This window comes from Scomber japonicus, chromosome 7, assembly GCF_027409825.1.
Source record: "Scomber japonicus isolate fScoJap1 chromosome 7, fScoJap1.pri, whole genome shotgun sequence".
In the NCBI taxonomy this organism is placed as follows: domain Eukaryota; kingdom Metazoa; phylum Chordata; class Actinopteri; order Scombriformes; family Scombridae; genus Scomber; species Scomber japonicus.
This window is the reverse complement of record NC_070584.1, coordinates 9,232,809-9,253,555: the sequence shown is the minus strand read 5'-3', so window position 1 is coordinate 9,253,555 and position 20,747 is coordinate 9,232,809. Positions and strand designations below refer to the sequence as shown.

Below are 20,747 nucleotides of genomic sequence, written 5' to 3'. Positions count from 1 at the left end.
ATAGGCCAGGTGTACCTGCAGGCTACGGAAACCCTGAGAGCTTTTTCAGCAGGGACCAGCCCAGACACACCCCTTCCTCCTCTGTAGAGGCTGTCTGTAAGTGTGTCTGAGTACTTCAAAGATACAGCGAAAGCAGGGACCTGGGCCAAGCTCAGCAGGAGAGCCATTACAGCCCAATAGGAGTCAGCTGTGACCTCAAAGACCGTTAAATGATGTGATATGAGAGGGTGTGCTGCAGCCTTTGAGAGGCCTGTGTGGAGAATCAGGAGGACAGAGCTGTAAAATGAACTCCGTGCTGATTTAAGGGGTGAAGGAATTTTAAGTGCATTTAGGTTAGGTTGCTACTTTTTTCTTTCTTTTTTAATTTACAATGTTTGTGCTGTTTTTCCTAAAGATCTCTTATTCTCAGACTGGTAGTTGGAGTAAAGACCTCCATATAATCAGTAAAGTATTGACTCAAGGCATACATCTAAAGTATGATTTTTATCATGAGGCATTTTAGAATCCAGTTTCTATTCCCAGCATTTACTGTGATAGAAAATGGAGGGAATGAGTGCCCAATCAGCCTGTGATTTACTTCAGTGTTTACTGATGTGAGCTGACCTCCCAGTCTGTGTGCAGACCTAATAATGAGGTGTCTAGAGGTCAGGAGGTAAAATTGTCGCTGAATGTGGGCCCTGACCCCCGCCGACCCCGCTGAGTGCACACGTAAAAGGACAGAAAAATTAAATGACCGCCTCTGTTAGCCGGGAGTTGCTCTCATTCACAGATTTTGTCCCGCTGTGGCTTTCCTTTTCATTGCTCAGTGAGTGTGAGTCAAAGAGCGGTGGTAAACAAGGGGTCAGGTTGTATAGAGTGAACAGGATAACAAACACTGGCCAACAGACAAAACGAGGATATTGACTTTCTGAGTGTGAATGGCATTTCCACTCTAATAAATTTAATCAGGGCAGTTCTGCTTACAGCAAATTCCAGATTATTTCATCATCATATTTGCTTTTAATGACTGGAAATTGTGGTGGAAACTCCCTATCCTCTTGTTTGAGCTGTTCAGTTCATGATTAAATACATTGCGTAATTGCAAGAACTAAATTTCTGGGAGGCACATCCTGACACTTCCTTAGCAGTGTTAATCATTGGTGAAAATGAATGATTTGAGTAAAAGGTGGTTTCAGCTGCAGAGTTAGCTTTCTAAACTGTGGCTAGTTTAACCCGTGTCAATGCTTTGCTAACTCTCTTAGCTAGTTCCAAATATAACTGTATATACTAGCAAACTTTTTCTTTTAGTCACTTGCTTTGTGAGTGCTTTTTTATTTTTTATGTCAAAGCAGCAGTCATTTACTTATATTTTTTCTCTGGAATAAGCAATAAAAACACAACACACACAGTACAAAGTTAGCAAATAGGGAGCTACATTAGCATTCATTTAGAGTTGTGTTTCTGTCCACCTGACACATTTCAGTCCAATATTTATTCTATTTCTAGCTCGGCTTTGATCCCCAGCAACACCTGAAAGAAATATCTGACTATTTAGCCGCTAACTGCTCCATTATGTTCACTAGATAGCATCTAACTATGTCTGTCTGCTGTTGGGGGCTTGGCAGTTAGCATACACTTCAGATCAGACTTTTTTCAATAAAAACAGCTGTCAGTTGATGAATGCAGTTGGTGAGCCATGAAAAAGCCCCCAAATTAGCAGAAAAATGCTTTATAGAGCTTAGGGGAACATACATGTAATAATTATTTTGGGGTGGTCACTGCAGGCAGTCTCTTTTACATAATACATGGTAATTTGATGTATTGTTAACATGAAAATATTGCTGGTGTTGGCAGATTTATGGTCTTCTATGACCATTGTTAAGAAATGGAGATGAACCGCAGCCATTACTATCCAAATGTGTTTTCACTTTTTGTTCCTACAGATCACCCCGCCCCTCCCATTCTCATTTATTATGTGTACACACTCATGTCCTCTGTTCAGAAACATGACTAAATTCATAGTGAGCATTGCATAAATGTGTTATGACGCTTTCACAAAGCTGCCTGCTCATTATGGTACCATAAAACATGCCACACACTCTCATGAACATTCCACGTGCTGTTTCCGAGCATGTCAGACATTTTAACCATCGTTTAACACGTCCTCCTCCTTCCTTAAACCTCTAGAATCTGCTCCCTCTCTCATCAGAGTGAGAGATCCTCTTGTTGGCAACATGCCTTACCCTGCGATATGTGCTACTTCGGAGATTTCAAAATGGAAAGTATTTCAAAGTCACCGCAAGCCTGCTGTTGGACTTTGTAGTGAGCTAATATGAAGCAGCTGAGAAAACAGGCCTCTTCTCCAGCTCTGAGCGCTGGATGATCTTTAGGAGGATTTCACAATCAGGAAATGTCCATGTGCTGCAGCATGGTTTCAGATATTATCCATAATGATTGTGTGTGTATGTGTGTTTAGGAAATGGATAAACATAAGAAATCTTATAGTTCTGTTGGGGAGTGTGTCAGAAGAGGGAAGCTTTGAGGTTCAAGTTGTAAGTGATGTTGGGTTAAGACTACTGACAGACTTTTCCTGTTTTATGTTTTGGTTTTTTTGTCTATCCAAGCTACTTGTATAGAGATCTAGGTGGTCACATACTGAATATCTATAGGATATCAAGTTTCCCATGTGTCCCATAATTTGCCTTCAGCAGAACGTTGTGTTTATTGTGAGGTAATGTATTTTTCCATCTTTTATAATGGAAACTCTGTGATATCTGATGGGATTCCCCCACTCCATCTTCATTTCCACCCTTGCTATACCTCTTGGCACACACGCAGACAGACAGTTTGGCGGCCCAGGCATTCTTCCAAAATCTGAGCAAAATGAAACTTCTCCTGAAGAGCAAGAATGATTTAATTCCACCACCAGACGACTTTTTCGTGTGTGGGCATTGGCAGCGCACACTGACGCTGTGACCTCAAGTCAGGAAATATAAGCAGACTCTAGCGCACAGCAATTAAACAAGAGCAATTTCACACACCTGCATTACTTTTCTTGCAGGGGTGATGTCATACTTTAACACAAAAGCTGCACTATATTCAATTAAAGAGTCAGAATCAGAATCTCACACAGTTTATGAGACCGTAAATAGCGTCCGCTGTCGAAGATTGAGCTATTTTTCATTTCTGAACTAGGTAATTAAATGACTGGTGTTGAGGGACAGTAAAGCACTTCAGGAAGCAAACCAGTGGCTTGATTACAGCCTAACAGCCCTTTGCTGTGGTACCTGCAGGCAGCTGAGAGCAGCATCAGGCTGCAACAATGGCTCATTTAGCCCCCTGTGGGCCTCCTGGTTCCCAGCATCACATTCCAAACAGAGGTCACCGGACCCACCTGCTTTCCCACATCAAAGCCCCAGGTGAGGTGAGGGAGAGCCCATTTAAATAGGTGTGGTGGCATAAACATGCAGCTCATAGAAGGAGAGAAAGAAAGGAAGAGTCCTAGTTTCTTGCAATAAAATGAGCTTCAGGCTTCAGCTATGATTGAGTTTGTTTAATCTCCAGGACTCAAGCTGACAAAATGAGCACAGTCAGCACAATCCTCATTGAGTGACTGAGAAAATATTTGGTCCTCTATTATGTCCAATTAAAATCTGATTCATTCAGTTGGATTTGACGAATCTAGTGCAAATTGAAATCACTTAGTGAATTGTGAGATTATAATCAGTGCCAGAATAATTAGGCACTTGATTGTTTATGCAGTTGAATAATCAGCTAGTTGCAGCTTCTCTGTCATCATGTTATATTAAAGCAAATTGAATATATTTGGGTTTTGGACTGTTGATCATACACAGCAGCCTTCAAGGCATGTGTATGTGGGCTTTGGGAAATTGTGATCAGCAGTTTTCACTCTGTACTTTAATACATTATAAACAAATCAGTTTGATTTCTGTATTGTTTTTGCACTTCCATAAAGCTAAGAGGCCGTATGAGCATGTATGAGAAACAGATTCCCATATTGAGACACTTCCCACATTGAAACTGCAAACTCCACACTCCCAGTTTGTAAATTCCTGTAATAAATTAATAATCTCCAAGCCAAAATGAGAAATCCCCCCGATCATCATGGTTATTTTCTTAGACTTCAGAAAGCTCCTCCAGAACCACAGAGGACACTGGTTGCACAATACTTTTTATAAACTTTAAACAAAACTGTGTTAAATTGGTGGAGTGCTCCTTTAATTCTTAATGAAAATAATCATTTGTTGCAGCCTTACTTCTGATTGAATATGAGACATAATGTGATGGCTACATTATTAAATCGATGAGGCACTGTAGCATTTTAGGATATTTTATTGTGCTTAGCATTCACTATCATGGTTTAAAGGTACCATGTGGAGGTTTCTACTAAACAAACAAAAGTTATGTTTACCTTCAGTGTTACTCACCGCCTTTAGCCTTGCCCTTCTACTCAACGTAAACAATCCTCTGCCCCATCTGCTGCAGCGGGTCAGCAGCAGCGACATCAGCATCAGCTGGTTAGGATGTGGGCTCAGAGCGGATTACCGAGGAGACGGATATTATTCTGTGCTGACCGGCATTGGGACGCTATTCTTTGTGTTTTTACTTATCAGACCTCAGAAGGGACTTTCTTCAGTGGCTGACCGATGAATGCGGAACAGCGGGATTGTTTTCAGGGCCGAGTTTTCTTCAAGGACAGTGAACAGATCCCTATTTGAATTCTCGATTTGTGTTTTCCCCTGATATTTGATCACTATCTGGCTGGCTACATGTTGTTTCTTGCTTGATTCAGGTGAGTCACATTCATTCTTGCATTCAGTCCTTTGCACAGCTGTTTGTGCTACATTTGGCTCTTCATCTGAAAACGGCGCCTTTTATTGTTTACTACAGACTCTTATTTCATTTAAAGAACAATGCTGGATTTGAATCTTATAGAATATGACCTCGATATCTCTTATCCTGACATTGAATCACATTGACACTCTACTACTTGAACACCATAAACATTTGAGTAAAGAATTCAAATATCGATCGTCCCGCACATCTTTTGGCATTCCTCTACACCCGCCATGTTCCTCCATTGTGGGCTGAGCGGTCAGTGTTGTTTCAGCGGTTTGGATTAACACTCTCCTGTAGCAGACCATAAACAGATTAGTGGCTGCCCAAGTCAAGGCCTGGCTGGACCATCTGTACCAAGCACACTGGTTGATGTTTGAGAGTGTGGAAGGATGGGGGGGGGGTCTGGAGTGAGGAAGGGGACATGGGGGAGGAGTGTGAGCAGATGTTCCGGTAGAGCTGTAGGTCAGTGTGGCAGTAGAGAGCCTGAGGACGTCACTGTAAAGACATGAGGGACATGCGGCGAGAGATCCAGTTGAGGTGACTCGAGGGAGAGACATTGACTGACTTCATGTCTCGCTGATGCTCAAAGCTCAAACCGCACCACTCTATCATGGCTTTAGGATGCTGTCTCGTGCTCACATCCCAAGGTACTGTATAATTTACTGGGGCTTTAACTGAGCCTGCGTGTACCTCCCATTACGTTTTGCTCTGCATGCACAACTTGCTGCTTCGACCGCAGCGGTTAAACAAACATGCCCGCGCTTTGTTCGAGCGTTGTAAGATGAAAGCGCCCTCTTCTCCTCGGCATGTGTCAGAGACATTCGCTTAGTTTAACCTGCGTTACAGAGTATGAACGCACCCTTGCTATTCATACTGTGGCAGCAACTTACACAAAGTTACTGCCACAATATTCTTGCATTGTCTGTTCAAGAACAAGTATTTCTTATCTAAGTGTGACCTAATGATTGACATTTGCGGCTGTGTTTTCCCAGGCCGTTGGCAAATTGTAGGTGTGTGAGAGTGTGAGTGTGGGTGTAAGGGGTTTTGGCTTGGCTCCTGTCTGGGCCAATGCTGGGTAAATTACAAGGCAGAGGCAGTCTGAGGATGCAGGCTTTCATCCCCCCTTCTTCTCCCGGCCTGCAGGGCTGCTGGCGGTGCAGATAGCGGTGAGGTTATTGGGTGGAGGGGGGGTATGATCCTGCTGCAGATGAAGATGACAAGGAGGAGGAGAAGAGGAGAGATTGATAGGTTGTGTCAGGGTGTAGATAATAGACTACGTGATTTCACCTCATCAGGAAAGTTCACAGGCTGATTCTGAGTGGAAAGAAGTAATGTGGAAGAGGATTAGAGAGAAGTCTTGCTTAGAAGAAAGTCTAATAGCATACAGTGGAAATCCAGAAAAGTGGCAGCATATCTTAGAAGTTTTAGATGAATGTCTTGTTTTTCTTCTCACCTGAGGCCATGTGGCTCATTTGGCACGGCACAGCCGTGTTGAGGATCACTCAACGAGGCTGTGAAAGAAACAGAAAGCTGCCAAGAGGTCAATGAGATGACTGAGGGCTGATGTGTTTTCTTTGGCCTCATTTGGGGTAACAGCTGACCACTGCTCTCCTATTAAAGGGTTTCCCCATATGGACCTGGATTCTTTCTCTATGAAAACCTCTTTGGAGACCTTTCATGCACTCACACTTTGTTCTACGCACACAGACTCACTGAAATAAAAGTCAGAGGTTTCCATGAGTGACGTGAATGGAAGCACTGATATGTTTTTTAGCCGGGGGAAGATGAATGGTGGCAGGCATACGGAGCACAGTCTGTGCCCTAGATGTTGTTGTTGTTGTCAAATGGGTTTTCAGTTTGGTGGAGACGTCGACGGTGTCACAGCAGGGCCGGGAGTTCATATCTCAGCAGGGAGGAAGGGAGGGGAGAGGCTGACAAACAGTGTCAGAGGGCTCATCACCGGTTATTCACTAAGATTTCACCACAATCCACAGAAGAAATACTGTATAATCAGTCATGTTGGGCAAATTTGAAATTCAGCAGATGTGTGTGCAGTCATGTTTTTGCCACAGACAAACAGACAGGTAACAAATTAAAAGAAACACCCACATAAATGAAATAAACAAGAGATGCTGTCATACGTGACATGAGTATGAAAATGATGGGGATCAAACCAGCTGAACATCTATGGAAAATGTTGGAGTAACATCTCAGACAGTTCTCCACCACTATCATTACAGCACCAAATGGGGGCATATCCTTTGAAGGAGGCACAGGAAGCACTGAAGCTGTTCAGGTGGCCCAACTCCTCACTAAATCACTGTATGTTAGTTAACCTTTAATTTGTCACATGTCTGTATAAGCATGGTCACAAGGGTTGGGCAGTATGGTGGAAAGCAGTATCACAATATTAAAGGTACAGCTGTAGTAGTTCTTCCTTAGAAGGAGATGAGAAGATTGATACTGCTGTCATGTCTGTGAGCTAATTATGATCATTATGTAGCCAGACCCATGATGTGGTGAGCTTAGCTTAGGATAAAGACTAGAAGCAGGAAAACAGCTAGTCTGGCTCTGTCCAAAGTTCAGAAATACACCTAACAGCACCTCGAATATGTAGTAATTAACACAATGTACATTATCTTTTTTGTGTAGCTCATCTGTTAGAGTCTATTTCTGCCCTGTTCACATAGTCAAAACACCATGTCAAAATAACATGGCTGACGGTGAGTAATGACTGGCTGGAATAAAACATTTTCATTATTATACAGCAAGAAAAAGCACTGTCGCTCCACATATGTAAATCTTCTCTTTGATGAGTTCACCTCCAGCATCCACAGCTGAGCAGGAGACAAAGCACAGAGCTCCTTTTTTCTAGGTCAACAAGGTCACCGCAGAGGGCTTTTAGATCACTCTGGGGTGTTTTATGGAAAACCTCATATTGTCCCTGGATGACAGATAAACAAATTCCCTCTCGTGGGGATTGCGTGGCACCACGTTTCTTGGAAAGGACCTGTCAGAGAATTCACAGCAGTCTCGCTGCCAGAAAATCCTCTGAACATATGCAGCAGTTTGATCAGCAGCAGGCCAAGCTTCAGATTAAAGCCGCGCTCGGACTTCCTGGCCTTTGTTAGCAGTGATCAGTAGTTGAATTTGTCTGTTTTGAGTGAAAGAGACTGGGGTTGGCTTCTGGCTGCATTACAAAGGAAACTTGGTCCTGGTCTGCCAAAGCTGCCTCACAGCAGACATGGAGGTCAGACTGAGAGTGTTTCACAAAAGCTGCCAGGTCAAGGAGAAACCCACTAATGTCAGCCAGGTAGGAGAAGACTGACAGATGTGCTTGTCCGCTAATCCGCAACATTTTCCTTAGATGGGGAGGAGTTTCATTTCCTTATGGATGCCAGTATCAACAGACACATGATTTCTAATCATTCTTTACTCCTGTTATTTTTGCTATCACATAGTCTAAAAATCTAATCAAAATACAAACAAGCAACATAAAGACAAAACAGCTCTTTTTATATCTAAAATTCTCACTTTCGTCCAGTCCCTCCATACATTATGTGTAACTTGAGAGCTGAGCATCTCCCTCTCTGTAAACCGAGTAGGTGTGAGGGGGAGTAGAGAGATTACTTCAGGTACTGGTCAATGTTTAGAGGCTGAAAGTCACAGTGTCAGGTTGCAGTAATAACCTATTGTGTGGCTACAGTTAATAGCATTGCATTAGTAAACAGGCTATTGTCCTGTTAACTTTGGATCTGATTATCCCACTTTCCTCTCTCAGGATTTGGCTCCTAACTTGAGTCTGGTATTTCATCTCGACCTTAGATCCCAAAATATTTGTTAGCCATCTCATCTGCCCTCATGGCACCATGATGTTGCCGTAATGGAAACCTCATTAGTTACAATTTTTTTGAGGCTGGGGAGCTCAGACTGTTGAGACTTTTCACCTTAATGATCCTAACCAGCCTATCACCACAAATATGCCAGAGTGGAAATTTAAAGCTGCAGCAGGCTACAGCTCATGATGAAAGCGAGTCGCCTTTCCACTACAACTCCTGCCATGTGCCGTACCTCATTTATCAAGAATGATATTAAAGAGCACTTCAAATGCTAATTGTGTGTATTGTAGCTCTTGTTGAGCTGTATGTGAGTGTATGTCTGACCGGGTCCATCCCTCTCACAGCGGTGTCGAACCTGGATGTGGAGAGTAAGCTGACAACGCACTACCAAGCTCCCTGGCACCAGCAGAGGAACGTTTTCCACCCATCCACACGGCCAACATGTGTAGAAGAGCTCCACAGGGAAGCCAGCTTCAGCCTGTGGGCCCTGCACCAAGGTGAGGCCCTATGACACCCCAACTGACCACAACATCTGCTTCAAACTTTGCCTCTTTATGTTTCTCTTCTTTCCAATTAATCCTTCTGTCCATTATTCATTCAGATTTTCATTCAAAAGCATCCTCTTTGTGTTTTACATTATTTCAAAAGTCAGCTCTGATATTCCCAACATAACTGTCTGCCTCTGCTTTTTTTGGAAGTCTTTCATTCTGGTATCATTCTGCCCCCTAGTGGACATATGTAGCAACTGCACACCAGATGTAAGATGATTCAAGTGTGAACCTGTAGATGACACACATCATAAATGTGCACTTATAGGGATGAACACAAATATATGAACACCTGTAGAATACAGAACAATAGCACTATAATTAATCATATTTTTGTGAGCTTTTACTTAATTTTTGAGTATCAAAAAGGTCACAGAGAAATTGATTAAAGGAAAGGTGCACTGGTTTTATTACTGCATATGTATAAAGCTTTTTGTGGTACCAAAAGGAGTTGCACAAAGTCTGATAAATTGCCTCAGGTGATGTCAGTTGGGGCTGAAGACTTTATAGTGATAAAAAAAAGAAAGTGACTAAAATATGGGTGTGTGGGGTTGGAAGGAATTTACCAGATCTATGTAGCTCACTCCTAATCTCTGCTGAAGGCTAGTAGCTCAAGGCTATGTTAGCCACTATTATAGTATGACACACCGAATCTCCAAGCCTATTGTTAGTAGTTGAGATGCTTTGTGAGAAATGTAGGCATCAGCTCTTTGCAAGCAAGAAGAACGCTTAGAACAAAAAAGACACCATTTCTGTTTCTGCTACATTGATTTTGCTGAACAAATGCACATGAACACTTTAATGCAATCCAATATAACACTGCTAACTACACAGACTTCATCTATATTGCTCTGACTCAATGACTGAACATTAAAAGCTTCACAAAGTCAGATTTGCAGGCCTTTTACATTGATTGCTTTTTTTTTTTTTTACATCGACCTTTCATCTTTGCCCCATGTATGCGTGAGTATGTGTGGAGTTTACACACAGTGCATCTTCAGTTGTTTTATTTGCTATCTTGTCACAGATCACCAGCAGAGACGATCAGGTAGCAGGGAACGCAGAGTCACCATCTCCATCTCGGCTGTGCCCCCGATGCCCATGTACCCCTCCCCAAACACCATCCAGAGGCAAAAGAAGAAAAGCGGAAATTTGACAACGGTAAGATGAGCAGCATTATACTGTCTTTAGATGCTCAGAGCTTTTCTTCTCCATGTTTTACATTATATTTATTATGATATTTTGGAAGAATATGAAATTCAATCAGCAGACTGTAAGTTATTATATATTTTTTAATGGAATTCCTTATTTGATGAACAAAAAAAAAAGTGCTTATATTTTGATGCAAGTGAAATCCACATGTCTTCCTCCCAGCAGCCAGAGAGGCTTGTTAGAGATGCTACAACACAGTTAGCACAAACGCAGGTAATGAGGGAAGTGGACTGTGTTGGTAATGTTGTCTCATGTTGTCTGTGAAGAGCATGGTTGTATATATATATATATTCATTAAATCAACTTTATGTTTCACAGACCCACAATCTGAGAATACATGTAGCATAAATCTTTCAGGTTTTCAGCTCATCAGACTGCCTCACATGTATTTCACAGTCCACATATCCCTCCACACAAAGTTACCCCAGTGTTTTGTTTTTTGTTTGTTTGTGTGTTTGTGTGTATGTTCATGTCAGATATCTCCATGTTCATTTTTGCCATTTCTGTTGTCCTCCTTTTTTTTTCCTTTTTTTTTCCTTTGCCCTTTAATTCAGTTTGACACCACTCGCTCCTCCTCCCCTACCGAATGTTGCCGCTTCACTCCCTGGAGCAGAAAGGTACTGGTCCCCCCCACCCCCTCCTTCCTTCCTCCTCACTCCTGTGTGTTCCTCCTAACACTCACTCTCACAACTCCTTACCTGACACCTTCTAATTTACATCATGAATATCTTTTTAAATGCATGCCTCCTCAATGCAGCTTCTCATTCAACTGTGCTCCACCCAGTTATAAACATGTGCTAGTACAGTCCCAAAACTAAAAGAGAGCACCGCCTTAAAGTTTCATCCACGCCGACGCGTCACTCAATTACGTTCTGTTGTTGTTGTTGGAGCTCATGTGAAGGGCCGGGGTTTTGAGCTCTCAGTATGTGAGGAATGTGTGTGTGAGGGCCACAGTCACAGCCGCCCAGCAGCCAGGGTTTCTCTAATGATAGGGTTGACTTCTCCGAACTTACGCCTGTGATTACCCATGATCCCTCAGTGCTGCGGTTTCTTCACTGCACCCTTCCCCAAAAGAGCTGACAGCCTCATGTTTCTCCCTCTAAAAACTGAGCTGCTATTTTTTCACTAAATGTATCAGGCTCCATGCTCGCTGTAGAGAAATGAGCATTTGGACAGGCCTAAACACTGCCACTCCCTTTTTTCCCCCCTCCTCCTCTCCTCTCCTCTCATCCTGTGAGTGTCCACTCTTCCCTACTGTCCTTCACCGTCCCTTTCTTTCTTTACCCATTCTCCACTCTTTCGTCTCGCACATCCATCCTCTCAGACACTCCTAAAACCGCCTTTCACTTCTCGAGACAAATCAGCTGTAAACGCTCTCCCTTTGATTTTTTTCCTACTAGTTGGAAGAAGTTTCCAAGGAAACCGGTTCTTTTGTGGCCAGTGTTTTGTCAGGGTCTCATTGGTCTGCTGGGAACAGAGAGCACAAAAGCTCAAGAGCTGGCTTTTAATGGGGGGGTGGGAGGTTGCAGGGTCGTGGAGGTGGGAACCAGTTGAGCCTGAGAAGCACTCCCAGTTTCACATGTGCCTCTCTGTAGGAATCTCAAGGTAAGAACTTATAGCCTAACTTCAAAACTTCAAGTAGCACGGGGACGTAAGTTATAGGGGATGTGCAAGTATTTAAGTTCCGAAAGTGCGAAGAGGCCCACGGAAAAAAGGAGCCGGACTTGTGGAGTATTCAGAGGGGAGGACTGTGCAGTGATTGATGCTGAGGCTGCCGCTCAGAGGAACGAGTATTTCCTCTCAAATATTTCCGGAGAGTCGTTATTATGCAGGAGACTCGGGATAGGTGCCACAGATTGTCAGAGCATGACCTAAGAGTTTCCAAAGCAGCATGTTGTGACTGGAAATTACTATTTACACTGTTTGTCACAATTATGTCCCGTGCAGCGGTTGTTGAATGAAGGAGACGTCTCCTTTTTTTCTCACAGCAGAATCTATCATTACATGTGCTGTACAGTGTGTGTGTGCCAAACGTTTTTTATTGGTCTGACATTTTTCCAAGCACGGATACAGTCAGTTTTATTAAGTTGTATTGAAGGTACAAAATGTTTTAAATTCTTCATTTCTCCTTAGTGCATTTAGATTTTTGCATGCAACTTACTGAGGAAGTTCTTTGAATGTTTTTGTGCTTTCCATTCGCTCTCTCTTTCTCTCTGTTTCTCAGGCATGCTTTTCATTTTCATTACTTAATGGAGTCTTAACATGAAACTCAGCTCCTGGAAGATGATGTGTATTTGAGTATTGATTCACTTTTGCTCAGACAGTAAGCAGTCTTTGCTGCAGATTAATAAAACACTAATCTCCACATCTAGTCTTCTGCTCTTTCCCAGATAAACACTCAGCATTTGACAATTCAAATGTAATTCCCGACTTTAATCGCAGCAGCAGCACATTTGCCTCTCAGGAGCAGAGTTTGATCATGTTTTAAAATCTCGGCTGTACCATTCCCACGTAATGCCGCCTAACCATAACAATCTAACCATGCAAATATCCATCTGTTACAGGCTGCACCCTCTGACCCCGATTCTGACGGGGTGGCTCTAGGTCAGCGGTCTAAGTTTCCCATCCCTAACAACCCATCCACCCTGGACAAGCAGACTAACTGGTCTAAAGCACTACCGCTGCCCACACCAGAGGAAAGAATGAAAAGCCATTCCCAAGTGATCACCTCATGTGTCATCCCCATTAATGTGACCGGTAAATTTAAAGCACTTGACGTTTTTTTTTTTTTGTCTGAATCTATGTCTTTGTGACAGGTTTAAGCTGTGGTGCAGGTTTATCAATATTATTTCTTTGGAGGGTTTGTCATTTCTTTCTCTCCTTTAGCAATATGAGCTGTCTAGCTCTTTTTTCTTAAATAAATAGTTAATAAGTAAGTAAATATGAAGCTGCAACCAGGAGACAGTTAGCTAAAGACTGGAAACAAGGAGAAATGGCTAGATAGCTTATTCCAAACTCTTTAAAAAAAACACCTATCAATGTCTCTAAAGCTTAACAATCAGCATGTTATATGTCTTATCATGTATAAAATGTCATCTGAGATATAACATGTTAAATTGTGAGCTCTAGAGGTGTGTTTGGATTGAGCCTAGCTAGCTGTTTCACCCTGCTTTAAGCCTTTATGCTAAAACAAGGTAACCGTTTGCTAGTTGTAGCTTCATATTTAATGGACAGAAATGAGTGGTATCAATTTTCTCTTATAACGCTCAGTAAAAAATAAACTAGTATATTTCCGCAATACAAGTCAAGCCATTCCTTTAACATTGACTGAAGTTTAACATACAGTATCTGCCAGTGTTAGCAAGCTAACAGTCACAGTGTTTGTCACTGCTTGGCACTCCTCATTAATACTGTATAATTATTGGGACTAACAATGACTTATTTGCTATAATCTTAGGAATTGAGCTATCAATTGTAAAACTCTGTCATTATGAAAGGCGTTAATGTTACCACGAAGAATCACTGTCAATGTGCAAGTCATGCTTTGTGTTCCTGTTGGCTTTCTTTCTCATGCATGCTTTGTGCCTGCGATAGCAAAGAGGCAAGTTGCTGTGACATGAATGCCAATTAGTTCTGTCCAAATTGTTGAAAAGGCCTGCCCAATGTTATTTACTCGCCGCTCGCATAGACTGAAAAGCAGAGTTGTACGCCAACACTGGCTGAGTCAGAGACAGTCGAGAGAAAAATGCACATTGTAAGCAAAGTCCAGCGATTGCTATGGTGCTGAAAAGGCCTGACCTGCTATCACATGATAGTCATAATGTGTGGTGGGGGTAGAGGCAGGAAAACAAGGGGGAAACATCAAGGACACAGAAGCAGAAACCTTCACAGGAGTTTTTATAATATCTCTGTCACACATTTCATGATGTGGATTTGAACTCATTCAGGAGCCAGAGACATTAAGCACACTCAGACTCTGTGGCTCCATCAGAAACTTGTCCTCAACTCTCGACTGCTATTTTTATAGTATATCTAATTCAGTTGAGCCAAGTGTTGCAGTTTTTTTTTTCCTTCTTCTTCTTTTTTTTCTTTTACAAGTCAGCGTGAGAGTTAAAGAAGGAATCGCTGCCGTTGCCACTAAACAAAGATTCCTCACATGTCCCATCTCCGTTGCAGGGGTTGGCTTTGACAGAGATGCTAGTGTGCGCTGCTCCCTCGTTCACTCGCAGTCTGTGCTTCAGAGGAGGAGGAAGTTGAGGAGACGGAGGACTGTCGCCGGCGTTCCCAGACAGGTGCAGCAAGATTTAGGTATGTCACTTATTGAGTCTGCCTGTCTGTCACATACACACGTAATAACTTATTTTTCACTTCAACTTACTTCAGCCTGCTGCTGTTAAAGTAAAATGAAGATAACATTGGTGATAGTGGATTTGCTGTTAAGTTTTTCCCATGGAGTCACTTAAACTAAAGAATGGTTTTGTGTGGGCTATTACAAGGTAAGTATAGAACATCGCTATGATGTCAGCATGAATTTTAAAGACATCAACTCATGATTTGAGGCATATTTAAGTCTTCCTTTGTTCCTTTGTACTTATTTTGGACATTTTCAGCTTCTATTAGACAAGAAACTATAGAGTGAAGAAAGGAAGTGAGGGGCGCAAAAGATGTCCAGTCACATGCAACAAAAGTTAGACTCAAACCAGGGATGATGTAATTCATTTTCAACAATGTAAACCCTCACAAAAATAAAGTTTTAATGTTTTTTTTTATTATGACCAACACAATAAGATAGAGAAATATGAGTAAGAAACACAGTAGAGCAAAGAAGTGTGCTCATCTCATGCTTTTGTTCCACATTCTTCCTTCTTCTCTCAGACTCCGATGACTCTCCTGGTTCCAGAGAACGGACAGTGATAGTTCATGCCAGCCCAGATATCACTCCCTCCAACGAGGAGCTGGCCAGCCATCTCAACACCAGAGACTCAGGTTGCCAGACAGAAGAATTTTTGATATCAGGAGCCCCGTCTCGGAGGAGGATAAGGGGCCAGCGAGGCCAAGGAGTCCCGCTTTCCCTCTCCTACTCTGCAGGCAACATCTCCTCTCTGAAGGACAGCTCTGACGCCATGTTCACTGCCTCCGTGGGCGCACGCCTGCGCTCCCGCAGCCTGCCCCGAGACGGGAGCCGGATGATGGGCAATGGCCACAATGACAGTGATGATGAGGAGGAGCTATCCCCTTTTGACACCGAGGACTTCTTGCCTGGACCTGGGGAGCGGATTCTGAAGGATGAAGGGGAAAGCACAGATGATCAGGCCATGTCCAGCCGTCAGCTGGGGAGCCTGAAGTACACGCAGCTCTCGGAGAGTCCGGAGCGCAGCTGGATAGAGAGAACCCGATCCCAGCTGCCCAGGAAGGTCGACCTGGGCAGCTGTGACATATCATCCAGTTCTGACACCTTCAGTAGCCCAGTACACTCAGTCTCTGCTGCAGGGGTGCTAGTAGGCCAGATGGACCATAAAGATGACCACCAGTCTTCTAGTGGGAACTGGAGCGGGAGCAGCTCTACCTGCCCCTCCCAGACCTCAGAAACAATCCCCCCGGCAGCTTCTCCACCACTCACCGGCTCCTCACACTGTGACTCTGAGCTCTCCTTGAACACTGCCACTCACACCCACGACGACCAGAGCAGCTTCATGTTGGACCACTATCATGGCCTACGGACCCAGCGGGCAGGCTCCTTCTCCTCCACAGCTATGGACATATTAGAGGAAGTAGGGGTCAGCACTCCCGTCGAGGAGTGGAGCTACCCTCACCCGGACCCTCCCCGCCCACAGGACTTCAGCCCTGAGCCGAGCAGAGAGGCTGAGAGCAGCCTGGGCTGCCCCAGCTACACCAGTATGGCCACCTGTGAGAGCAGCTTCTCTGACAAGCCAATGTCGGAGAAAGCAGACACCGTCTCACACTACTCTGTAGACACTGAAGGCTACTACACTTCCATGCACTTTGACTGCGGTCTTAAAGGTAGCAGAAGCTTCACTTATAACTATGCACCCCCCGGCTCTGACTGTGGCCTGTCTGAAATGAGTCGCCACATGACTTTTGGGAGACGCTGCCTCTCTTTAAGGAAACCAAAGGCGAAGCCGTCTCCTCCTAAAAGGAGTTCATCCTTGAGGAAAATATGCAGTGATGGAAACATCCCCGATAAGAAAGAACCAAAGATTACCTGTGGGCAGCAGCTCCCACTGTCTTCCAAGGAGAGGAAACTGCATGTGGCGTTGTCTGGTTCTCCAGGTCATATAGAAAACTCTTCACTAGTCAGAGAGCCTCTCAGGATCTGGGGGGTCGAGGGCTCGGTCGATCTACCTGACTTAGGTGTGTTCAGCTCCACAGATGCACATTCATTCAAAGACGAGGGGGTTGTGCAGTCAGACTATGCAGATCTGTGGCTCCTGAATGATTTAAAATCCAGCGATCCTTACCGATCTTTGTCGAACTCCAGCACGGCGACGGGTACAACTGTTATCGAATGCATCAAGTCGCAGGAAAGCTCTGAGTCTCAGACATCACAGTCTGGCTCCAGGGCCACCACACCTTCACTTCCATCAGTGGAGGGCGAGTTCAAGCTAGGGTCCCCGGAGAAATTAGCAGGTCTGGCCAGCCCATCCAGTGGCTATTCCAGTCAGTCAGAAACCCCCACCTCCTCATTCCCCTCCGCCTTCTTTCCCGGGCCGTTGTCACCAGCCAGTGGCAAGAGGAAGCCCAAAGTCCCAGAGAGGAAGTCGTCTCTTTCGTCGCTGTCTTGTAGGGATGGAGCCACCTCCAAGAGAGACCTGGAGTTGCCGATCATCCCTCCCTCCCACCTCGACTTAAGTGCCCTTCATAGTGTCGGCAACAAGGTTCCAGCTTACAGGACTCAGTTACAATTTCCTCACCAAAATCAGCAAAAAGACACAGTGTCAGCCAAACCTGCGGCACCTCCTCCCTCAGAGGTGTCTAACATCCCCCCTATGTCCATCACACCCACCGTGCTACACTCAGTCCAGCTCCGATCCATCAGCAAGGAGCACGAAGGAAGTCACAACGCTGAAAGACTCAAATGTCCCACTGTGAACTTAACTAGCACCCTTTCCAGCAGTAAACCATTAGAGCTGAGGAGTCCACTGTATCACAACTCACAACAACATCACACGGCATCGAAGCAGTCATGTGAATCAGTGTTTACCTCAAATGAAGAACTCGAAGATGGAGGAGTAGCATGTCAGAGTGAGACGAGGGAGGTTCCTTTAGAGAGCGTGACAGCATTCAGAGTGCAGTGGGAGCCGCCGACAGAAGTCCCTGAGACCACCACTAGTCACGAAGCAGAAACGTGCAGAGAGTCAGTGGAGACACCTGAATGCAGCTCGCAGTCTGAGATTTTACAACCGCAAAGATCTGAGCCATCTGAAGAGGAAGAACATCGTCAAATAAAACCAGGCCAACCCTCTTTTCTGCACAGTTCACCCAAGAGAACCAACAGTCTTGATAAAGTGCCTGCTACTGATGGTCAGTCTGAGACGCTACAAGCAAGTCCAATCAGTAATGAAGGTAGCAAGGAAGAATCTGAGTCATCAGGTGTTTCAGCCGAAAGTGCCTCTCAGGACAGCAGGGAGGAGTCCACACCAGAGACAGAGGATTACTTCAGTAAAGGTATTGACTGTCAATCTGTCTCTCTGTCAGTTGTGTTAGTTTCTAACTCGGTATCACTGTTAATTTGTTTGTGGCCAACCAGCAAAAACACTCCAATATAAAAATGGGTGGTGCAAAAAAAAGTTGTTGACACATGATGTTCAATAATACAGATTTTGTAAATTGAGTTTAGGAGTGATTCCCAACCACCGTACAAGGGGTCTCATGACAAATCTGTGGGGTCACAAAATGCAGATTCATCTTTTTTTACATTTCCTGGATAGTTTTACTATTGATCTTGATGATTGGCATTTTTACACAATTTTATATTAAACTGTTGCCTGGTTTCTGTCAACAGACTCTACACCCAGTGATAACGTAATATCCCCGCTGAGTGATGAGTCAAAGCCAGAGGATGACAGTGTGTTTCTATCACCCAACAAAACTCGGACCACTGAGGACCTGTTTGCTATGATACACAGGTAAGCAGTTTGGAAAGCAGGTTCTTTGTGTTTGCTGTAAGTTTTGAGAGATTCTTAATCGCATGTCTTATTCTCAGGTCCAAAAGGAAAGTGTTGGGAAGGAAGGATTCCACCGAGATGGGTGTGAGAAACCGCCTCAGTGCTGCATCGGGGAACACACCACCCAGCAGCACTGTGAGCTCCCCAAGCTCAGTGGTGACGCCGCCGCCTGCTGTGACCCCACCGGGCCTACAGAGAGTCTCTGGGCCCATCTACAGGAACGCAAAGAAGTCCAGCACCTCCAACGAGGAGTTCAAACTGCTGCTGCTTAAAAAGGGAAGCCGCTCTGACTCTAGCTACCGCATGTCAGCTACAGAGATCCTCAAGAGCCCCCTCACCCCCAAATCTTCAGGAGATTCCATGCTGGAGTCACCTAGACAAACCGAGGAGCCAGCATCCCCCCTACAGCAGCAGCAGCAGGATCAATCAGGACCAGATCACATCTCTAGCCCCTACCCCAAAGCCAACGCAGAGGGCTTCTCCCTGAAATCCTTCCATATGTCTGCTGCCTCCAGGCAGGGCCGCTCCAGAATCCCCCCGCCCGCCAACAGCAGCCGCTATGGTATGCGCGGCAGACTGTTCTCAGCGCCCATGCAGGCAATCTCTGAGGGCGAGACAGAGAACTCAGACGGGAGTCCTCATGATGACCGCTCATCACAGGGCTCCACGTAGAATACAGGGTCCACCTCAAACTGTGGTCCAGTATGGGGAAAGAAAAAAATTGTCAAAAGGTATGAAATTAGTTTACAATTCAAATAAATGGACCAGAATTAATTTAATATATATGAGACATAGTGGGGGCATTGAAGAGGTTGCAAAACATTAGGATGAAACCATTTTGTTATAGAAATAATGAATTTACTGATTGTGGCTGAGTTTCATAGCTGTTTCCTTTTTGGTTAGTCTGTGGATACATGACACACATTTGCCTGTGTTAATAATTACTTCATACATACATATACGTATGTATAAAAAAAACTCCACGTGAAAAGAAGAACCAGAGTATTAAGTATGTGTACTCTGTGAAAAAATATAATTTATGAACAAAAATGACAAGCAAAAAACATTTTACTGGGTTAGTTTAAGGCACATTTTAAACATAACTGTGGCTAATGTCAAACCAAAGCCATGTTAGACACATCCATGTTAAATCTTAGATGTTATGCTGTCAAATTATTTCTCCAGTTATTAAAAAAATCCTAAAATTTGACATTTTTTATCATTATCTTGTGAAAATAGAAAAATATATTGTATGAACTGTATGTATTCTGTGAATACCTATGCAATTAGGCACAATCTGTACATTTACTCATTTTTAAACCCCCAAGTGAACATCAGGACTAACCGGAAAAAAAATGTGAAGCTTCAATGCATCTATTCATATTGCTGAAAAACTGTATTTGGTGTGATGATTTTGTATATTTTACTTAGTCATTTTTAAAAAGCATATAGTAAATTATATCAAAGATAGCATATTATTACAACATTTAAAAACTGTCATGCAATAAAGATGAGTAAATTAGAGGTGAGACACAAAATGTCAAAGCCGAGCACTAACTTGACAATCGCGACAAGAAGGGAGCAGGTGTTAACGTGGGAGTCGAAGAAGTGATAAAAAAAAGTTGGAGGTTGTGAAACAGGAGAGCTGTAGAAGAACAAGGAGGTCATATGTGTTTTTAAAAAAAAAAAAAAGTAATAATGGTCATTTCCGGTTTGCTGACATGGTGTGTTTACGAATCGTCGAAAAGGGCAAATGGAAAGTGTTCAGGAGGATCAAATATGCCTTATTTTACTCTGTTCAACAAGAAGAGAATAAGTGAGGAAGCAGCTTGGGCCTCAGCAGGTTAAGTGTTGGTGTGTGATTTTTTTCGGTTTTTGATGGTGGATGTCGAGTTGTATTTGGAGCCAGGTTATCGTCCGTAACGAAAAGATGAAAGCTCTGGATTTTTTGCTGGCATTTGCTGCTATTTTGTACCAAATGCTCATCTATTTTTCTCCCCATCAAACAATAACTCGCCATGGTCTCCTATTTTTCTGTGTCGTCACAATCTAAATATATTTATTTTTTTAACTGACACAGAAAAGGGTCTACACCAACGTAAAACTGAAATCTTTACACGTAA

At 43.6% G+C, this 20,747-nt stretch overlaps 1 protein-coding gene across 1 annotated transcript in view; it reads left to right on the top strand.

The window, feature by feature from the left end:
* Positions 1 to 19,341, top strand: part of nhsa (Nance-Horan syndrome a (congenital cataracts and dental anomalies)) — a 54,587-nt gene extending 35,246 nt beyond the window's left edge. The window contains exons 2-10 of the mRNA XM_053322100.1: positions 9,023 to 9,175; positions 10,254 to 10,387; positions 10,604 to 10,651; positions 10,993 to 11,061; positions 13,003 to 13,195; positions 14,615 to 14,746; positions 15,314 to 18,124; positions 18,462 to 18,585; positions 18,663 to 19,341. Of these exons, the coding sequence (XP_053178075.1) occupies positions 9,023 to 9,175; positions 10,254 to 10,387; positions 10,604 to 10,651; positions 10,993 to 11,061; positions 13,003 to 13,195; positions 14,615 to 14,746; positions 15,314 to 18,124; positions 18,462 to 18,585; positions 18,663 to 19,296 (4,298 nt within the window). The 3' untranslated portion in view covers positions 19,297 to 19,341. The remainder of the gene's footprint in view (positions 1 to 9,022; positions 9,176 to 10,253; positions 10,388 to 10,603; positions 10,652 to 10,992; positions 11,062 to 13,002; positions 13,196 to 14,614; positions 14,747 to 15,313; positions 18,125 to 18,461; positions 18,586 to 18,662) is intronic.
* The last annotated feature ends 1,406 nt before the right edge of the window (positions 19,342 to 20,747 follow it).